Below are 17,493 nucleotides of genomic sequence, written 5' to 3'. Positions count from 1 at the left end.
AAATTCTTGGATAAGTAAACTTTCTTCATTTGTTATAATTTAATTGATAACCGACAACGATTACATAGGAGGATAATTTTGTGTCATATTTGATTAAACAACAAGGCTGCTTTCTCCAGTTTTCTGATTTTTAGCAGCCATCACTGATTATCCTGCTGTAAATATAAAGCATAAATTATTATAATTGCATATTTAAATTGATAATCACATGAAAAACGGGGCAATTAAAAAGTGCTCCATTTTGTTCAAAAACTATTAAGTTAAATAAGTTAGTATTTAAATATGTTAATTGATAATTTATGCATTTATTTTTTGTTAAATAATAAATTGGAGGAAAGAGAAAAGATTTTATTTAAAATTCTTTGAAATCACCAAATATTCCTCCAAACTCCTTTTCAATTCCTCTAATGTCGTCTTCTAAATCACCCGATTTTTCATTTGGTGGGGGTTTCTTTGAAGTTTCCACTTTTTTACCTTGTTGTCCATCTCCACCCTTCCTTTGACGGTTTCCTAAACATTAAGATTGCCATGAATGATAAGGACTTATCAAATTTTTAGGGAGAAGAGAAAGCGAATATTAATTTTACCAAGTGGTTTTCTTTTCTCTGGTTCTTCTTCTTCCTCCTCTTCCTCCTCCTCTTCTGCTTCTTCCTCTTCTTCGGCCGGTTTTGGTTTCGGTTTTTCTTCTTCTTCCGGTTCTTCCTCTTCCTCCTCCTCTTCTTGTTCCTTTTCTGCCTTTCGAGGGGGTGGGGATGGCGAGTCTTCGTCGTCCTCGTTTTCTGCGGCTGGCGCCGGTTTTTCCTCTTCTTCCGGTTCTTCCTCCTCCTCCGCCTCCTCCTCCTCTTGCTCTTTTTGAGGACGACGTCGCGCTGGTGGTTCCTTTTCACGGTCATCGTGACCACGATCTTGGTCGTCATCGTCTTCGTCTGGGTCATGTCTTTCGTCATTCTGCTGGCGATCTCTGTAAGAAAAATAAAAACATGAGAAGAAAATTGGAGATAAAATGGATGATTTTTTTAGGGCGAAAGATAACCTACTTACCTGTTATTATTATTTCTTATCGGTTGGGCTGGCCTCTGCTGCTGTTGTGGGGGCTTCTTATTTTCCTCATCGTACTGTTTTATGGTTCTCGTGTAGATTGGGTCGAGTAGAATATTGGCTCGTGGGGCTGGTCCAAAACCGACGCCAAATCCTCGCGGATCATACTCTGGGCCGCGATTGAACAATGGTTGGTTATTGTGTGGGACACTACTTCCACGTTCTTTATTTGGATATTGAATATTGGGATGGTCAAAATTGGGGGAGTTGAAGTCGTGATTAGATGGGCGAATTGGACCGCGATCGACAGGAGAGGCACGAAAATGGCCTGGACCACCGCCGCCACCGCCACCGCCTCGGTTTCGACCGCCTTGATGAGATGGTTGGTCATAAATGGGACGTTGATTGTTAAAGTCGCCATCATAATCTCTTCTGTTGTCATTATTTCCACGATTTCGCTGATTGTTGTTGTTATTCGGTCTGCGGTCGCCTTCTCCTTCATCGATGTAGTCTGTATCATAATCGTCGCTTCTATCGTTTTTATTGGGTTTTGAATTTCGGTGTTGCACTTGGTTTTGTGGAGGTGGTTGTCGTCTTGGTGGCTGAGGTGGTGGTGGTTTAGCTCGGACGGGTTCCTCCTCCTCTTCCTCCTCCTCCTCTTCGTCATTCTCCTCCGTTTCTTCGTCTGGGCCTCTTCTCCTGTCCGAATTCGGGGGTGGATCTTGTCTCCTCTTATTGTTGGTATTATTGTTCTTACTGTTTTTGCTCTGCTGCTGATTTCTATTATTATTATTCCTATTATTTGGTGGGACTGGAGGTGGAACACTGTTCCGTTGTGGTGGGGGTTGTGGATTGTTCTTATTATTATTTGATTTTGCGGTGTTTGGTCTAGGATCACCGTAAAAGGTGTCAGAATCTGGGTCATCTGGAGATGGAAAATTATCACGATTAATTGGTTTAGGAGCAATTGGCTGTGCGGCGTAGTGGTCACGGTCACGGGAAGATTTTCGTCGAGGTGGGGGCTGTTGTTGCTGCTGTTGCTGATGATGATAAATTGGTGGGGCTGCTAACGGTTGTTGTTGTTGATGATGTTGATAGCCCTGAATTTGCTGAATAGGCACGAAAGCCGGTGCCCCTTGCGTGGGGTAAATTTGTCCCTGTGGTTGATAATACGGAGTGGGGGCGACCGGTTGGAAATAAATATTTTGAGGTTGATGCGGCTGTATAAATCCAATTCCGACGGGTTGCTGTTGTTGTTGGACGAATTGAAATGGGTTGGGATTCGTGGTCGGATAAACGGCTTGGGGGACATTTTGTTGTTGAAAATGTTGTCTTCCATCGTGCGGTGAATACTTTACGTTGGGAGACTTGTTAGAATTGTGGGCAACCTGGTTCAAATTTAAGTTTGGATTTAAATCGTCTTCGGGATCTTGGTCCAGCTCGTTATCAGCGAGGGAAGAGTCGTCATCGTCATACTTGTCATTGCTGTTTGCATGTTCCTTGAATATCCCACCTGGTTCTTTGTAAAAGGGGAGGTTGTCATTCACGGCCGCGTGGGAACTCTTCACTCCCGAGGAGGCAGAGTGTGGGGCGGGTAACGTTGTTGGAGAGGGGATCGGACTTGGAGGGACGTATTCCTTCTCTTTACTCTTAGAGAAGAAATTGTTGGTTTTTGTCGGGGTAAATTTTCGTTGAGGAATGATCTGCGGGGGTCGCGTTGTTGGTGGTTGCGTCGGAGCTGGGGTGACGATTTTAACGGAGGGGCGATTCTTAAAGTTCTGTAATGCAAAATAATCCAATAAGGTAACGTATTTCTCTGTAAAATGGTAAAATTTTATTTTAAAAATATAATGCATTTACCTTTTCTAACGGATTTAAGTATTCTTCTGGATCAGGGTCATCATCTTCGTCTTCATCGTCATCATTATTATCAAGATGCTGATGTCTGTGCCTATCATTCCTTGATGGTGAGAACGATGGGGGTCTTAGCGTGGTCGTTGTCGTCGTCGTTGTCGTCGTGGGTGGTGGTGGAGGTGCTGCTGGAGGGGAGAAAGCAGTTCTTCCCCCAGAAACCTTATTCCTACCACTTTTAATATTTGTAGTGACTTGGATTTGATTTTGTATTGGACCCGGTGTGCTCACATCCGTCCCGACCTTTGACCCAAATAGCGCATTGGCGACGCGAATGTCTCGGAAATCTTGAAAGAAATATAAAAAAATTAGATTCTTCTACTATGAGAAAATTCACGATATATTTAAATTAGTTTCTTCTACCTTCCACGCTAAGATCGTCGTCACTATCCACATCAGACACCGGATCTCTCGTGGGGGCAAAGATATGATTGTGCGGAGAGTGTTGGCGATGATAGTGATTTATGCGAGACGGTTCTCTCACCGTGGTCGAGGGCGGAGGAGGCGTGGGTGGTGGCGTTGTGAAATGAAAAGGTCTACTCGTAGGTCGGTTACCACTCGATACCTGGTCGGCTGTGATGGCTACTCTCGTTTCGCCAGTGTTTATCCTATCGTCTGCAGACTTGGGGGGAGAAAGAGTGGTTTGTTCTAAATTTTGAGATAGTTTCCCCACTTTGAGAACAATTGGTGTGGTAGAATAAAAATTGGGAGATAATGGTGCTGGTGCGGCTGGTTTGGGCGATATGATGGAAGAAATTGGTGGCAGTCTGGGTATTTTTAGAGAAGAGGATGGACTCGAACTGGCTATGAAATTGTACGGGTGGATGGTCGAGGTTGGGAGTGATGACTTAAATTCCTCCTCCTCCTCTTCCTCAGAGGATACATAGTCACCATTTCGAGTGGGTGTGGACGCCACAACTTTTGTAGAAACGGTCGTGACTTTTACGTTGACATTTGGCCCTGCTAACAACAAAAACCCCATTTATTCCAGACGTCGTCGTGTCGCAATTAATCAAGATAACCCCAATTTTTTGTAGTTAGTTACCTGGATGTTTTATTTGGCTGCTGCTCTTATCCCCTCCTCCTCCGTCTAATCTTTCCTGAGAATTTTGTCCATAATTCTTAATCCCAAAATGCAGCCCCGGTCCGGTCGATGCATTTCGAGCCCTTTGTTTCGAAAGGTTTCGCAACCGGTCGAGAATATTGAATGGTTTGATTTCTTGCGAATTGACACTATTTCCCAGACTTTGATTTACAGAGTTCTGAATTTCCTGCGTGATAAGAGCCGTCGTTGCCTGCTCTATTAGTTCGAGTGGGTGTGGCTCCTCGGTGGATGTATTTATTCCAATCTTTGTAAACGCGGGGGGTTTTTTGAGACTAAGGGTGAGAACTAGGGCTGGTTTGTATTTATTGCCATTATTGCCACTATTGCTAGATCTTGTGTTATGGTCGTTATTGTGCTTATCATTATAATCCTCGCTGGGTTTGGTATCCTCATTTGTGTACCTGATTGTGGCAACTTTGGTAAAATTTCTTAACGGAAATTGTAAAACGTTTCTGTAAGATGCTAAAGATTCTAAAGTTTCGTCGGGGTCAGGACCTCCTTGGGGGCCTCGTCTCGCGGGGGAAAATTCGGGAGGAGGGTCATCTAAAGTGTAATAATTTCATTCAGTTTCATCAAATTTTGTTAAATACTAAAGCTTTACATAAATAGCTATTTTCTGATTATGCAAAATTATTACGTTTAAGATACGCAATAACACTTTCGCTTTTATGTATTTAACCTGAACCAAACTTAGATATTCTTAGAATTGAACCATTTAGAATTTTGGTGTTCTATTTTGTGTGAATTTAGCATATTTTGACACGTGTCATGGCTGATCGATCACCTTACCCACACTTTACCAAAACTTTGGATTGGGTTGAATTGATTTTAAGCTAGCGTACTTTACGCATGAATTGTGACATCCGTCTACATAATTCGACGAGTCTTTGACTTACGCCTCGTGACAAGCGATTCAGGCTGAACCATGATTATGCAAAAATTTGTAAATGCTTCAATTTTCAAAAGTGACAAAAGTTGTTTAACCTGATTAACAATATATTTATGCATAGGAACTTATCATAATTTTGTATATGTACTTACCCGTCTTATTAAAGGCGTTATGCTCATGACTAAAAATATTGGCACTGACAGAAGAAGAAGAAGAAAAAGTCGTAATTTGTAACAAAAGAAGCCACAAATGCACCGAATTTGTGCTGTCTGTCCATCTCCAAATGTACAATTTCATGTTTCACTTAGAAAATTTTTTGAAAACCACTTAATTCACTTACGTAATTACACAAACGGCTTTTGTAATTATAAACTCTTGAGAGGTATAATTTCATGGTTTTCCAAAAACCTTGTTTTACCCACGTAAAAAAACTGTTATAAAATACTCTTCAACTTCGTCAAATGTCACATTTCGAGTAATTTTATCAATTTTCACCAAAGTATCTATTTGCACAACTGATTATTAATCCCTGTCACAAAAACTTGTATCAATCTTGCAATTATTTGCAGCCTTGTCCCTGTCGCGTCATCTTCCACACTAAAGAAGATAAGTGCTCTGATACTGTAAGATTTTCCAACTCGAGGTTTGAATTGGGCCAAAAAACTGTTGATTTGGATGGTTCAAATGATGACAGAGAAGATCGCGAGGTAAACTAAATCAGAAAAATGTATCCATCTATTTACCAAAAGTTACATATATCTTAGGATTAGTAAATAAGTCATCTCCATCTCATCCCCATCCATCCCCAGCATTTCAGGACAAACAAAAGTGGAACGCTTTGCCAAATAATTGAGCATAATATGAAATGAACGATAACATTGCAGCTCGATAAATTAAGTACCGCCCATCTTTTACAAGTACATCTCTGTATCATCATAATGCCATGTCGTTATCAGTGGCCGCGGAAGCCGTGGGAACATCTGGGGACATTAACATTGTAGGATGGGGGAGGGAGGGGTTTGTATAAGATGGGAGATGATGGGGACATTGAACAACCGTGGGGACATTGTCCCTCTTTTGTCCCCACCCTTCCGCGGCCACTGATTCTTCCCAAAATAGCTCTTCTTATGATTTTGTAACACAAAGAAGGAGGTGCGATCATTACTATTATATAAAATTGTAATTGTAATTTTGGTAGCGCAGACAGCTCAACTCTCAACAAGTCACACCAATTTCTCAGACTAATTCTATTGTCACACTTTTTTTCTTCTTCTTGTGCGAACATCCACCAAAAAGTTTGCCTTAACACGCCGTGAAAACCTCGTTTTGCTAATTTACATTTTTAAGGAAAAATTAAACCTCGTCCAAAATAATGGTAACAATTGGTGCACCATTACATATTTTCCCTATCAATCATTTCTGACATGTCTGAAATCCAGTTCACTACTACTACTTTCCATTTCTTTTTATAAAATTGCATCCCTGCAGAAATTTCTAATAATGCAAAATCGCAAATCTCATCATCAGCAAAAAAAACATTGGTATAAAATAATATTATTATTTTCTGCTGTTTCAAGGTGAAAAGGTTATACGGTAGATTATGCGACTGTCAAAATATGCCAATCATTGTTCCATCGTGATGACACTATCAAAATAATAGTCAAGGTTAAACATAATTAATTATCAGGTGACAAAGGCTATCACTTATCTGCGCATTCTAAATTGTTTATTTTCAAACGGCTTTTTTTTAGGAAATTGCAAAGGAAGAGGAAACAATCGATCACATATGCATAATCAATCGGACATGATTTTAACCAAACTTTCGTGTAAACGTAACAATTTTGAAAGAGTTCTTCAAGCAAATTAATAATATTTATAAACGCGTCATTTAGAAACTTGCGGTCATGATGTAGGAACGAATTGGAAGAAGAGTGCGGTCTTTTACCACAAATTGCATCTTTGACCTGCACATGCAAAAATAAAATGCTACACTATTTATTTCCCAATTTGTGTAGTGCATCATCGTTTTATTTAGTGTTCCCATTGTTGTAAATAGAATCACATTTTATTTACAGAATGTATGTGCTAATAGATTTGCCAAGGTCGATCTAATCTATCCGCTCTGCATTGCTCAACATTTATTGTCCGTGGACAGTTATGAAATATTGCGAAATGTTATTTATTATTTTTACAAGTTCGACATAAAAAACTCCTTTCTGCTGACCGCTCGATTTTATGCGAATAAAATTTCAATCTGCTAAACTAAAATTAATTTTACATTTTCCACCGTGCGGCACTTCCTCACGGAATTTGATGTGGTTGAGAGTCTATAACTAATTGAAAATATTGCGTTGAACATGGTACCACCAAATTAAGCCGATCTTTGAATGAAACCTGTTTCTATTTCCTATATTGATTGTGTGTATAACACGTGTCAATTCCTGATTCAAAGATTGACTAGACAAAATTTACTAGATAACTTTCCATCTCACTTATTTTGAATTCGAGGCAAGGGAAAGGTGACCACAAATTATAACAGAACTAATTGAATATAAAATTCGGTTTCTCACGATTTGCCATAAACTCGAAAACTTTGAAGTTCTCCAATTTCAAAAACAAAATCTACATTTTTAATAAAAATTATTTATCTATGTTTGCTAAATAAATTATAACGATGCATATTTTAGCACATGATTGACTGCCCAACTAATCTTAAGGTCTACAAAGTTTTCGACATGTACACCACCACAAATTGCCCTTTTCGTAATAAAAGACCAGACAGCTCACTTACTAATTTTAGGACTTGACTCTTTCGCAATTTCCACAATCGTTTACTTAATAAAAAAATGTGCAACAGGATTTTTTTGCTTGAATAATTCCTCTTTGTTTGAATATATATCCCAAATCGTCAAATAAATATACCATTTTATTTCTTGCCGTGTTCAATAAACCGAAAAACACAAATTTCAACTAGGCAAACCTATTGAACACACAACGACGACGGATTTAATCAATTTAAACATGACAATGCAAGAAATAGTAGCTCAACATCTCGCTTCGTTGGTTCGAGAATGCAGTAATCACATTTTGAGTTGTGTTTCAGATTTTATTTTCGAAAATTTTGCACTTTTCGTTTTCTGAAATGTCATCATGATTAGAACGTAAAACTGCAAAATTGCAGTTGTTGCACATTATGAAGTCATGAAAAGGTGGACGACTTCGCTATGTGCATACCTATGATCCCGTCATGGTTGGGTTTTCTTGTGCCATACAAAATTAGGACCAAGTAGTCCTTTAACTTACGGCAACAAAAATTCTCGTAAGAATTTTACCCTTGTGACTAATTCACATTTTAGTTCGTCCTCGTATTGAAAAATTGTTCAAGTGCCATTCGACAAATAGGATGCGTGAGTAAGTCGCTTCATACTTGTTTTACGTGGGGTTTGCTTGCATTGCACACAAAAAACTCGTCACGCGTTTTTAAACCTCTCATGACAATTTTGTCGTCGTCGTCAATCGATGATATAATATCTCACCTTTTGTATTGCTACACGGCTCTAGAAATACCACAAATGTTGGATCTCCCTCAAAAAATGGGACATACCACCTTCAAATCTATTTTTTCGACATCGTCGCCCCAGACTTTGAGACGTAAGTTTTGAAGGTGGAGTGAAGAAATGGCCGTAATTTTTTTTTCATAACTTGTGCATATTCTTCTTGCCAAATGGTTCAAGTTTGGTATAAAAGGCTGAGATTAACGGGGATTTACCATCAAATCATCGGCAACTACTTTACTACCAATACAAATCTCTGAAAACTAGCAAGTTTTTCCAAAAACTTTGACAAAAATGACTTCCCAAGTTGGACGAAACCAAACTTCGGTTGCCCGAAAGGCTGCAGCCCTTGCAATCTTTGCCTTGGCGTGGTTGGCTCAGATGTCTCAGACTGAGGCTGGACGCAAGGGATGGGGTTGGGGGTGGGGGTGGGGAAAGTAATTTTCTCCAGGAGAAAGTAAAGGTAAGTGAAGAATTTATAATTAATAATTAAATATTGACTAATTTTACAAATTTTGTACAGGAAACGGGGCTGATTCACGGGGCTGATTGACTGTTGTCTTTACAATTGGAAAGAAATTGGAAATATAAAATGTTTTTGTATATATTTTTGTATAGTGAAATTTTAAAATAAAAATAATTTGACTCCAAAACCATTGTATATGTACAGAAGTATATTTATATAGATTAATTTCCTACATTTGGGTTGATGAAATCATTAATCATGCCGAGTTACAGGACTATCTATGACATAATATTTTGAATTTAACTTTAACTCATATTTCGATATTTTTCGAATACTTTGGATGTCACTGAAAACTTTGGAGACTGCTAGAAACTAAAAATTTGATTCATTCACTTTTCCTCACACCACTCATTTTCCTTGCGAATTTGCTCTTCTTCCGCTGGAGAAAAGTCATTCTTGATGTTGAAGGTTTTTCGGATCTCTTCAGGAGTCTTGCCTTTGATCATGTTGGCCACGGTTTTGCAGCAGACGTCCAAAAGCCCTTTGATATCGAGGTAGTTGGCAGCCTTAAAAGAGGACAATTCAATTGTTATTATTTCCAAGTTTGAATGGATAAGGTCTTATCATTAGCTGTACCAAAATCAGATCGAACAGGATGGGTTGCTCCACCCGAAGAAACTCCTGGTCCCATGGAGAAATGTCGTCGGTCCGTTTTTCACGACCCTCGTCATCCTCGGGCAAAGGGGTGTCGTTCTGAAAAGCAAAAAAGGATATATGTATCAGAGTTTGTCGAAGTTTGTTTACATTTTTCATGAAAGTCGGATTAAAAGGTAAGTAGACATTTTTACCTTGTGCTGATTGCACCAGTTGACCACAAGTCGTAGAATCTCACCCCGAACGTTCGGTAAGGGAATTGTATCCGGCTTGTCCTCGGCGTAACCAAGATCTTCGAGCAAGGTCTTCACCGTCGCCGACATCTTGGCCACTTCCAGACTCACGGTAAAGTTCTCATTGTCAGAGCTTTGAAGAATGACCTGGGGAAATTTTTAATTTTATTTTTTTTGGGGGAAACACAACAAAACATGATGAACATAAATATTACGTCAGGCATTTTGATCACGTAGTCACACACGGTGTCACGTACGCCAAGAAAGTTTTTGAAAGTGGGAGTAGTCGATGATAAGCTTTATTTACTGGAAAGAAGAATTTTTTTTCCGCCCAACTAAAAATTTTACCCCGATTTCAAAATTGGATTCGGGTATTAATTTTTTTCACGACGGTGGAAAATCCGTTGGGCAGGCAACGATGGAAAAAAATGCAAAAATTGATGCCGAAATAGTGCCAATAAATATTTTTATTGATGCCCAATTTATGTACATTTACATAAGAACAAGCATGTTTGCATATAGGATGAGGATGGAAACATGCGGTGTCATCCAAAATGTAGGGATTTGACCATGATTTCTAATGTTTCGAATTGTGAGGTGGTTTGCTTTGTCGGTAAATTGGTACGTAGCTTCGAACCCTGTAGCGTCGTAGCGATCATTCGATTTGAAATTGACCCTATAAAGCAGAAAAATTATTTAGTTGGTCAGATTTTACATAAAATCAGATTTCATGAGTCTTTCATGAGTATTCATTACCGAAAGAACTTTCTATCAGATTTAACTTTAAACCCAGATTCCATCGTGCCACATTTACGATCATATTTTCTATCGATTGGAATGTAGTTGGATAACTCGACATAGTCAGAATATGTGTCATCATCGCACCTGGAATGAAAAATGTACAAGTTTTATTACCCTTGATGCATCTCAGATATTTTACTCAAACATTCAACTTACGGCTGAACTCCATCAATATGAAAATATGTGAAATGCAGCTCTACATGCTCGTTATCCTTGCCATTAAAGAAGTAGTGACATTCCGTGTTTCGTGGGTAGAGTCCTGCAATGCAAAATGCATGATAAATAGACACGAATTTTGCACTCTCACTCATGGAAATTTGCATGATTCTGCATACCTGGATAGTTTGGAGATGCAATAGTCCCATTACTAGTTTCCGTCGAGTTGAAGATGAATCTGCACGGATATCCGCTAGCCTGCTGACCCGTCATTATCCCAAAATCTTAAAAAAATCATGCCAACTCAAATCATCCAACCATTTTAATTAGTTTAGTCAGTCACTATTACTAAATACCTTCAACGAAGCTGTAAAGTGCAGAGAAGCCTCTCACATATTGGGATGATGTGGACGAACGGAATTCCAGGGTGAGCTTATTGCTACTGGACATAATTGAGAGGGGTGGGGCGGATCCGCAGTAGTCATCGATTCGATCCAGATTGTCGTCAGCATCATACACGAAGGCGGACAAAACGTCCACATCTTCCCCAGAGCAACTGTATACAAATAGTAATTAATTATGTACATACATTGGTCACTAACTACTAATAAACTTTGGCGTGATGCCGTACAAAATGTCATTATTCTGCTACACGCTTGAGAGAGTGATAGTTTTTTGGGTGTGTCCTCCACAAAATTGCAGGTAGGACGTACGTGTAGCAGCATGTAATTGGGTTTTGTAACACATGCACTTTTTTTTTTACTGAAGTCATTGCATGCACAAAATTACACGGATGTGCATAAATCTCACTCTTTCTCCCTTTCCTTCCTTCGTTCCTCGTCACGTTCTCGCTGGTTCTGACTGACGCTGTGTCCACCGCCCTTATTTGACAACCTGTCCCCCTGAGAATACGCCCCGTCTGGATGGTAGAGGTTGAAATCGGTGAAAACTATTTTAACCCGCTCTTTAGGATTTCCAATAAAGTCGAATCGACAATGCGTCTTGGCCGGATAGTGGGAAGGGTAGTCGTTGGATGAGAATGTCCCGTTTTTTTCGTGCTCATTGGATTGGACGAGGGGCATGCAACGGGGGACTGAAAGCAGTAAACAGTTGACAGGAACATATTTTTAAATAAATATTTAGAAATTCTTACCATTGTCCAAGTATGCCGATTGGACGGAGTATCGAACAAGTATATAAAAGGAAATGCATAGCTGCAGTTTTTTTGCCGTGTGCATTTTGAGACTCGATTTTATTGCTATTTTTCAAAGTGAAAGCTTAGAAATTTGAAAAACAGTTGGCCTTTGTTTTCCAGTTAGGCGAGAGATCACAACAACAAGACACGTCTAACAGGAGCCAGATCTCTTCTGGATATACATATTTTTAGCTATGTAGCAGAGAAGGGAGAGAAAGTGGGTGAAAGTGCGAAGCAAGCGCAAGTCAGCATCATCATGATGGGAAAGTCGGAGAAAAGTTGGGAGATGAGATCAACTTGGTCCTCGTCATGCATGTCCAAAATTCGGGATACAAACGAGTTTTATACTCGCATCGGCATTTGTACTGCTCAATAGTCATGTCAACTTTTGTACATAATTATTTCTCATGACTGCACAAATTCTGACTTCTGACCTTCATGAACATGCACAATTGCAAAAATGTATATTTTTCCTCACAAAATAAAAAAAACATGAGTAAAATGTCAAACGCCAACAAACCATTATTAAGCACTTCAACAAGGTGGAACATCCGTTCACATTTACATGTCTACGTCTGCATCACGCAATTCTCGTGTGACAATAACGCAATTAAAGTTTAATTTGAGGAAAAGTCTCACAGAATTGAGAAGAAGATTAAGAAGAATACATGGCGCTTATCACCGCCCGTAAATATTATCATTACGATGACTTAATACAAGATTATATAAAAAACACTTAAGTAACAAACAATTCTTAAATCCATAAAGTAATTAATTTGCATATTTATTATCTTTATCTGTCTGTAAAGAAATTCTTTATGAAATACATCATTGCATTCATTACTTGGTTTATTGTTCATCAACCTCACAGAAGTTGAGGCACACATTAAAAGCAAGTTACCTTATCTTTTTCTTCTCTCTTTAGTATGCTTTCATTAAAATTCTCTCATTTTTAAGTGCTCTCGCTAAGTGAGTTTTACACATATTTTATTTTATTCAGATGCAAAACAGGTTTTTTATCCCATCATCATTCCCTTGTTGTTGAAGTAAAAACGTATCTAATATTTGAGTGGAGAGAGGAATGTCATCATGTAAAAGTACATAAAACGGCCATGGCAGGCGCGTTGCTGGTCTTTGTACATAAAGTGATTCATCCTTTTCATTTTATCCAGTCCAGTATATTTCCAAGTAGAGACTGGAGGTTGCGTAGTAATTCTGCTCGTCGTTTAATTTGACTTCAAGGTGATTCAAGTTGCTAATTTTAGGCCAAAGCCATTTAAAATGGTGGCAAAGTTGATCTGCATTTTTGTAGCAGTACTGGTTTCTTGCGGGGAAAGTGGCGGATTCAAGTATCCCAAAGTTCGTAGAAACGAGTCCGTTATTGACGATTATTTTGGGACAAAGGTGAAAATTCTGGAAACGTTTTCTGCATAAAATTTCGTAATTGACAATAATTTCGTAATTTGACAGGTAGCAGATCCATACCGATGGCTGGAAGATTTAAACGCGGTCGAGACTAAGCAATTCGTCAAGGATCAGAATGCCGTCACTCACGCGTACATTGACACAGCACCGGCACGATCTCAAATTAGAGAGACGCTCACAAAGTTATGGACGTATCCGAAGGAAGGGTTGCCCAAGAAGAGGGGGAATAATTACTTTCTGAATAAAAATTCTGGCATTCAAAATCAATGGTACATATGCGAATTTAAATAATATTTGAACCGGACTGACGGGGGGATATTAATTAATCACCAAATTTTAGGATTTTATACAAAGGAAAGACAGTGGAATCTCTGTATAAAGATGAAGCTGAAATATTTCTTAATCCCAACGACTTTTCCACCGACGGCACCGTCGCCTTGAAGAAGGTTTCATACTCTAAAAACGGCGAGTTGTTAGTGTACGCACTATCCACGTCAGGATCGGATTGGACCAAGATTCATATAAAAAATATTTCAACTGGAAAAGATTTCGAGGAGGTTTTACATTTCATCAAATTTCCATCCATCTCATGGACTCATGATCATTTAGGATTTTTCTATACGGTGAGTGAAAGTTTTAAGTTCTCGCATTTCCGAGAGAAAAAAAATGTGAAAGCATTTCTGCCATGAAAATTGTAGAGATATCCGAAACCCAAGGAAGAGGATAAGTTAATCAAGGCTACAAATGATTCGAAAATTTACTATCATCGGGTTGGCACGTCGCAGGACAATGATACATTGATGGTCCAATTTCCAGACAAGCCAGACTGGTCACTGTATGTGTAAATTATTGATTATTTGGATGAGACACTATGAAAAATGACATGCAATCCATTTTGTCCAGTTCTATGGAACTCTCTGACGAAGGGGAATATATGCTCGTCTCAATTTACAAAGTTATTAACGAGGAGACCTTGTTCTACACGAAATTGACGGACGCCATTAAAGCCGGTCTTAAAAAAGAGTTAGTCCTCATTCCTCTTACCACCACGCCGGCATCGTATTCAGTAAGGATAGAAAATTAGTCGTGTTTTTCCCCAGGTTTTACGAGCTATAAAATTAATATGTATTTCCGCAGTTCATTGCAAACGACGCCAACATTTTCTACTTCATCACGAACGCGGGTGCCCCCAATTATCGATTTGTAGGGATGGACATAAATCTTCCAGGCATTGCACATTGGTCAACTTTGATCCCCGAGCACGAGAAAGACGTTCTAAGTTGGGCTGTAGCAATTGCAAAGTAAGCTATTTTTAATTTTATTCAAATAATTATCGAGTTTAATAACTTTCCTATTTCAAAACAGTGACAAATTATTAGTATCCTACAATCGTGACGTAAAGAGTACCTTGGAGCTTCGAAACTTGAGAAATGGGACGCTAATTTTGGAATATTCACTGGAAGCTGGATCCATTCAGTCGACCGAGGGTCGCCGAGAGGATCGCACATTTTACTTTTCACTCGCAACTTTCTCCAATCCTGGAGTCTCGTACAGACTTATTTTCGGAGAGGATGGGTCAATCCCGAGAAATCTGGAGGTCTACAGACGCACCGCTTTCAAAGGGTTGGATACTTCAAAGTTTGAGACAAATCAGGTCTTTTATACCAGCAAGGATGGCACAAGTGTTCCAATGTTCATTGTGAAGAGAAAGGTATACAAAAGTTGTGGTAGATATTGAAAATTGTGTTTCTTTTATCAAAATTATGTAATGGGGCATATATGTATTTTGACATGTACTTAGGATTTGGTCCTCGATGGAACCGCACCTGCCTTAATGTACGGCTATGGTGGGTTCCAAAGCAGTATGGAACCATTCTTTTCCGTGGCGTTTCTCTCCTTTGTCAGCATGTTTGATGGCATCCTTGCTTTTCCGAATATTCGAGGAGGAGGGTGAGTACATATCAGATTTGCATTTAGTTAGTGGCTAAAGCTTAGTTAATTCGAGTTTGGAAAAATTTTCTGTAGAGAATACGGCACGAAATGGTGGGACGATGGTCGACTCTTCAAGAAGCAGAATGTTTTCGATGACTTTTCCTATGCTGCAGAATACTTGATAAAGGCAAATTACACGTCCACGCCGAAACTTGCTATTCAAGGAGGGTCAAATGGGGGCCTACTTGTGGCAGCGTGTGCAAATCAGCGGCCCGATCTTTATGGGGCTGTTGTTGCGGAAGTTGGGCAAGTACCAAATAATTACACAAATTTCTTAAAATATGTATGTCATCATAAAAAATTGTGCTTGTGCAGTGTGATGGATATGTTGAGATTCCAACATTTCACTGTGGGAAGTTTTTGGTGCGGCGAGTATGGCTGCTCAGAAGACAAGGATCACTTCCATAATTTGATTAAGTACTCTCCACTACATAATATAAAGGCTAATACTACATATCCTGCCGTTTTGGTACAAACTGCCGACACTGATGACAGGGTGGTGCCCAGTCATTCATTCAAGTATACGTCACAACTACAGCATGTCGTTGGAAATTTTAAAGCTCAGGTAAAATTATTGAAATTAATTACAAGTAATAATTGTCTATAAATAATTTCTATGTATTTAAAGACGCAACCACTCATGATTCGAGTAGAAGAGAAAGCTGGGCATGGGTCGGGGAAGCCAACGTGGAAGCAGGTACGTTTGAAATTAATTGCAGGAGAATGTATCATGTCATAAGTATTTAATCTTCTCCACAGATTGAGGAGTACGTCGATGCTTATTCGTTCTTGCAATTGGTTTTGAATATTAAATTCGTTGAACTTTAATGTGACCTATGTTTTTATATTTTATTGTAATTTGGAACGAGTAATTGGAGTGTTTCACAAGTATAAGAATTCAATGTTTTTTAAATGAATTTGACAACCTAATTAGAAATGAAAGACGCGTTCAAAAATTGATCTCATGAAATCAAATTTTTGTAACATTTTTAAAAAAGAAATATAAACAGTGAAATCTGCATGCACCAATTTAAACAGGATTGTACGAACTAAAGGAAAACGTCATCATTTCTTATCTTCGCCTTCTTTATATACTACGGCACCTTTCTCAATCATTTCTGGAATTTCAACCGCTAACCAAGGCCCCAACTGAAAGTGAAAGTCGCAAATTAATCGTTAATTCGACACATGGTCTTTAATAATTTGTATTCATCAAACTTAAAACTTACTCCTAGAGCCATAGCATGTGCAATTCCAAACTTTGGAACATTTTTTGCCCACAATGGTTTAAAATGATCTGTCAAACAAATTTTTCCACCACGATACATCTTGGCCGTCTTTCCATCAAGCTCGGGAAGTGCAAGTTCCGGCGCTGTAACGGGATACGTTACAGGAATCTTTATGAAAATGCACCATATCATTAATTAACTGTAACTTACATTATCTTACTCACATACTCACATCAAATTCTACGTCAAACTCATACTTCAACATGTCCTGAAAGAAAGAAAGAAAGAATTAACTTCTATTATACAAATTCAGACTCGAAAATTGATCAGCCTTTTATATCAAATACCTGAACATGCCAACATTTTCCAAACCATCTCGTCCCTTCTTTATTTGATTCCAGGCGAAACCAATCGTTCCCAGCGGCCTTATTGTTTTCCACGTACTTCAAATTGATAAAAACAATGCACAATTACATTTTGACATTCAAACAGTCTAGTCTAACCAATTAACAATGCTGTATAAATAACCAAATAATACCTTAATCAACGCCGTGTACTCTTCCTTCAATCGCTGAAGCCACAGCTTGGGGTCATCTTTCGGGCCTGCTTTTGTCTTTAGGAGTGGAATGCCACTGAGGGATTTACGAGTTGCCTCGTCCACCATGATAATTAGGAAATTAAACTGTTCTACAAATAATTAAGTCAAACTAATTGCGAAGAAAGTTAGTGCAAAATCAGTAAGTAAACTACAAAAATCGAGCAGATGACAACGTTTATGTGTCAGTCAAGTGAAAGTTGCAATTTGAAAAAGGATGGATCGCAGATGATTGGGCAAAGTGAAACTC

General features: G+C 38.8%; 5 protein-coding genes and 1 long non-coding RNA gene across 8 annotated transcripts; 2 read left to right on the top strand and 4 right to left on the bottom strand.

Annotated features, from left to right (window-relative positions):
• Positions 1–11: 11 nt before the first annotated feature.
• LOC118436542 (myb-like protein AA) lies at positions 12–5,637 on the bottom strand. 3 transcript variants are annotated; one of them, XM_035854863.1, is made up of 8 exons: positions 5,096–5,637; positions 3,995–4,597; positions 3,313–3,912; positions 2,899–3,236; positions 1,042–2,816; positions 588–961; positions 373–510; positions 12–155 (listed from the first exon to the last, which is right to left on the bottom strand). In XM_035854863.1, the coding sequence occupies exons 1-8, from the start codon at positions 5,238–5,240 to the stop codon at positions 148–150; spliced, it is 3,981 nt and encodes a 1,326-aa protein (XP_035710756.1). In that variant the 5' UTR covers positions 5,241–5,637; the 3' UTR covers positions 12–147. The 3 variants fall into 3 exon arrangements, with proteins under 3 accessions (XP_035710756.1, XP_035710758.1, XP_035710757.1); XM_035854865.1 differs by having other exon boundaries at positions 475–510; XM_035854864.1 differs by having other exon boundaries at positions 3,313–3,909.
• Positions 5,638–8,617: 2,980 nt separating this feature from the next.
• LOC118436622 lies at positions 8,618–9,150 on the top strand. Its single transcript, XR_004835595.1, has 2 exons — positions 8,618–8,960; positions 9,021–9,150. It is a non-coding gene; the product is annotated as an uncharacterized LOC118436622 (long non-coding RNA).
• A 42-nt stretch (positions 9,151–9,192) lies between these two features.
• Positions 9,193–10,194, bottom strand: LOC110854088 (S-phase kinase-associated protein 1). The gene is made up of 4 exons (XM_022102485.2): positions 10,066–10,194; positions 9,812–9,997; positions 9,600–9,716; positions 9,193–9,529 (listed from the first exon to the last, which is right to left on the bottom strand). The coding sequence occupies exons 1-4, from the start codon at positions 10,072–10,074 to the stop codon at positions 9,353–9,355; spliced, it is 489 nt and encodes a 162-aa protein (XP_021958177.1). The 5' UTR covers positions 10,075–10,194; the 3' UTR covers positions 9,193–9,352.
• A 105-nt stretch (positions 10,195–10,299) lies between these two features.
• LOC110854274 (suppressor of lurcher protein 1) lies at positions 10,300–12,398 on the bottom strand. Its single transcript, XM_022102698.2, has 7 exons — positions 11,961–12,398; positions 11,618–11,900; positions 11,164–11,363; positions 10,987–11,091; positions 10,808–10,910; positions 10,607–10,735; positions 10,300–10,526 (listed from the first exon to the last, which is right to left on the bottom strand). Exons 1-7 carry the CDS (start codon positions 12,043–12,045, stop codon positions 10,343–10,345), a joined length of 1,089 nt encoding a protein of 362 aa, XP_021958390.1. The 5' UTR covers positions 12,046–12,398; the 3' UTR covers positions 10,300–10,342.
• Positions 12,399–13,110: 712 nt separating this feature from the next.
• On the top strand, positions 13,111–16,459 carry LOC110853981 (prolyl endopeptidase). The gene is made up of 12 exons (XM_022102360.2): positions 13,111–13,406; positions 13,473–13,696; positions 13,768–14,050; positions 14,126–14,262; positions 14,331–14,493; positions 14,565–14,728; positions 14,793–15,138; positions 15,229–15,377; positions 15,453–15,665; positions 15,735–15,984; positions 16,048–16,116; positions 16,179–16,459. Exons 1-12 carry the CDS (start codon positions 13,284–13,286, stop codon positions 16,245–16,247), a joined length of 2,190 nt encoding a protein of 729 aa, XP_021958052.1. The 5' UTR covers positions 13,111–13,283; the 3' UTR covers positions 16,248–16,459.
• On the bottom strand, positions 16,255–17,454 carry LOC110853982 (ubiquitin-fold modifier-conjugating enzyme 1). Its single transcript, XM_022102361.2, has 5 exons — positions 17,187–17,454; positions 16,996–17,091; positions 16,881–16,916; positions 16,649–16,816; positions 16,255–16,568 (listed from the first exon to the last, which is right to left on the bottom strand). The coding sequence occupies exons 1-5, from the start codon at positions 17,310–17,312 to the stop codon at positions 16,485–16,487; spliced, it is 510 nt and encodes a 169-aa protein (XP_021958053.1). The 5' UTR covers positions 17,313–17,454; the 3' UTR covers positions 16,255–16,484.
• Between the last annotated feature and the right edge of the window lie 39 nt (positions 17,455–17,493).

The sequence above is a fragment of the Folsomia candida genome, unplaced genomic scaffold (assembly GCF_002217175.1).
Source record: "Folsomia candida strain VU population unplaced genomic scaffold, ASM221717v1 Fcan01_Sc009, whole genome shotgun sequence".
In the NCBI taxonomy this organism is placed as follows: Eukaryota; Metazoa; Arthropoda; class Collembola; order Entomobryomorpha; family Isotomidae; genus Folsomia; species Folsomia candida.
Note: the sequence above shows the minus strand (reverse complement) of the source record. Positions and strands in the feature narration are given on the sequence as shown.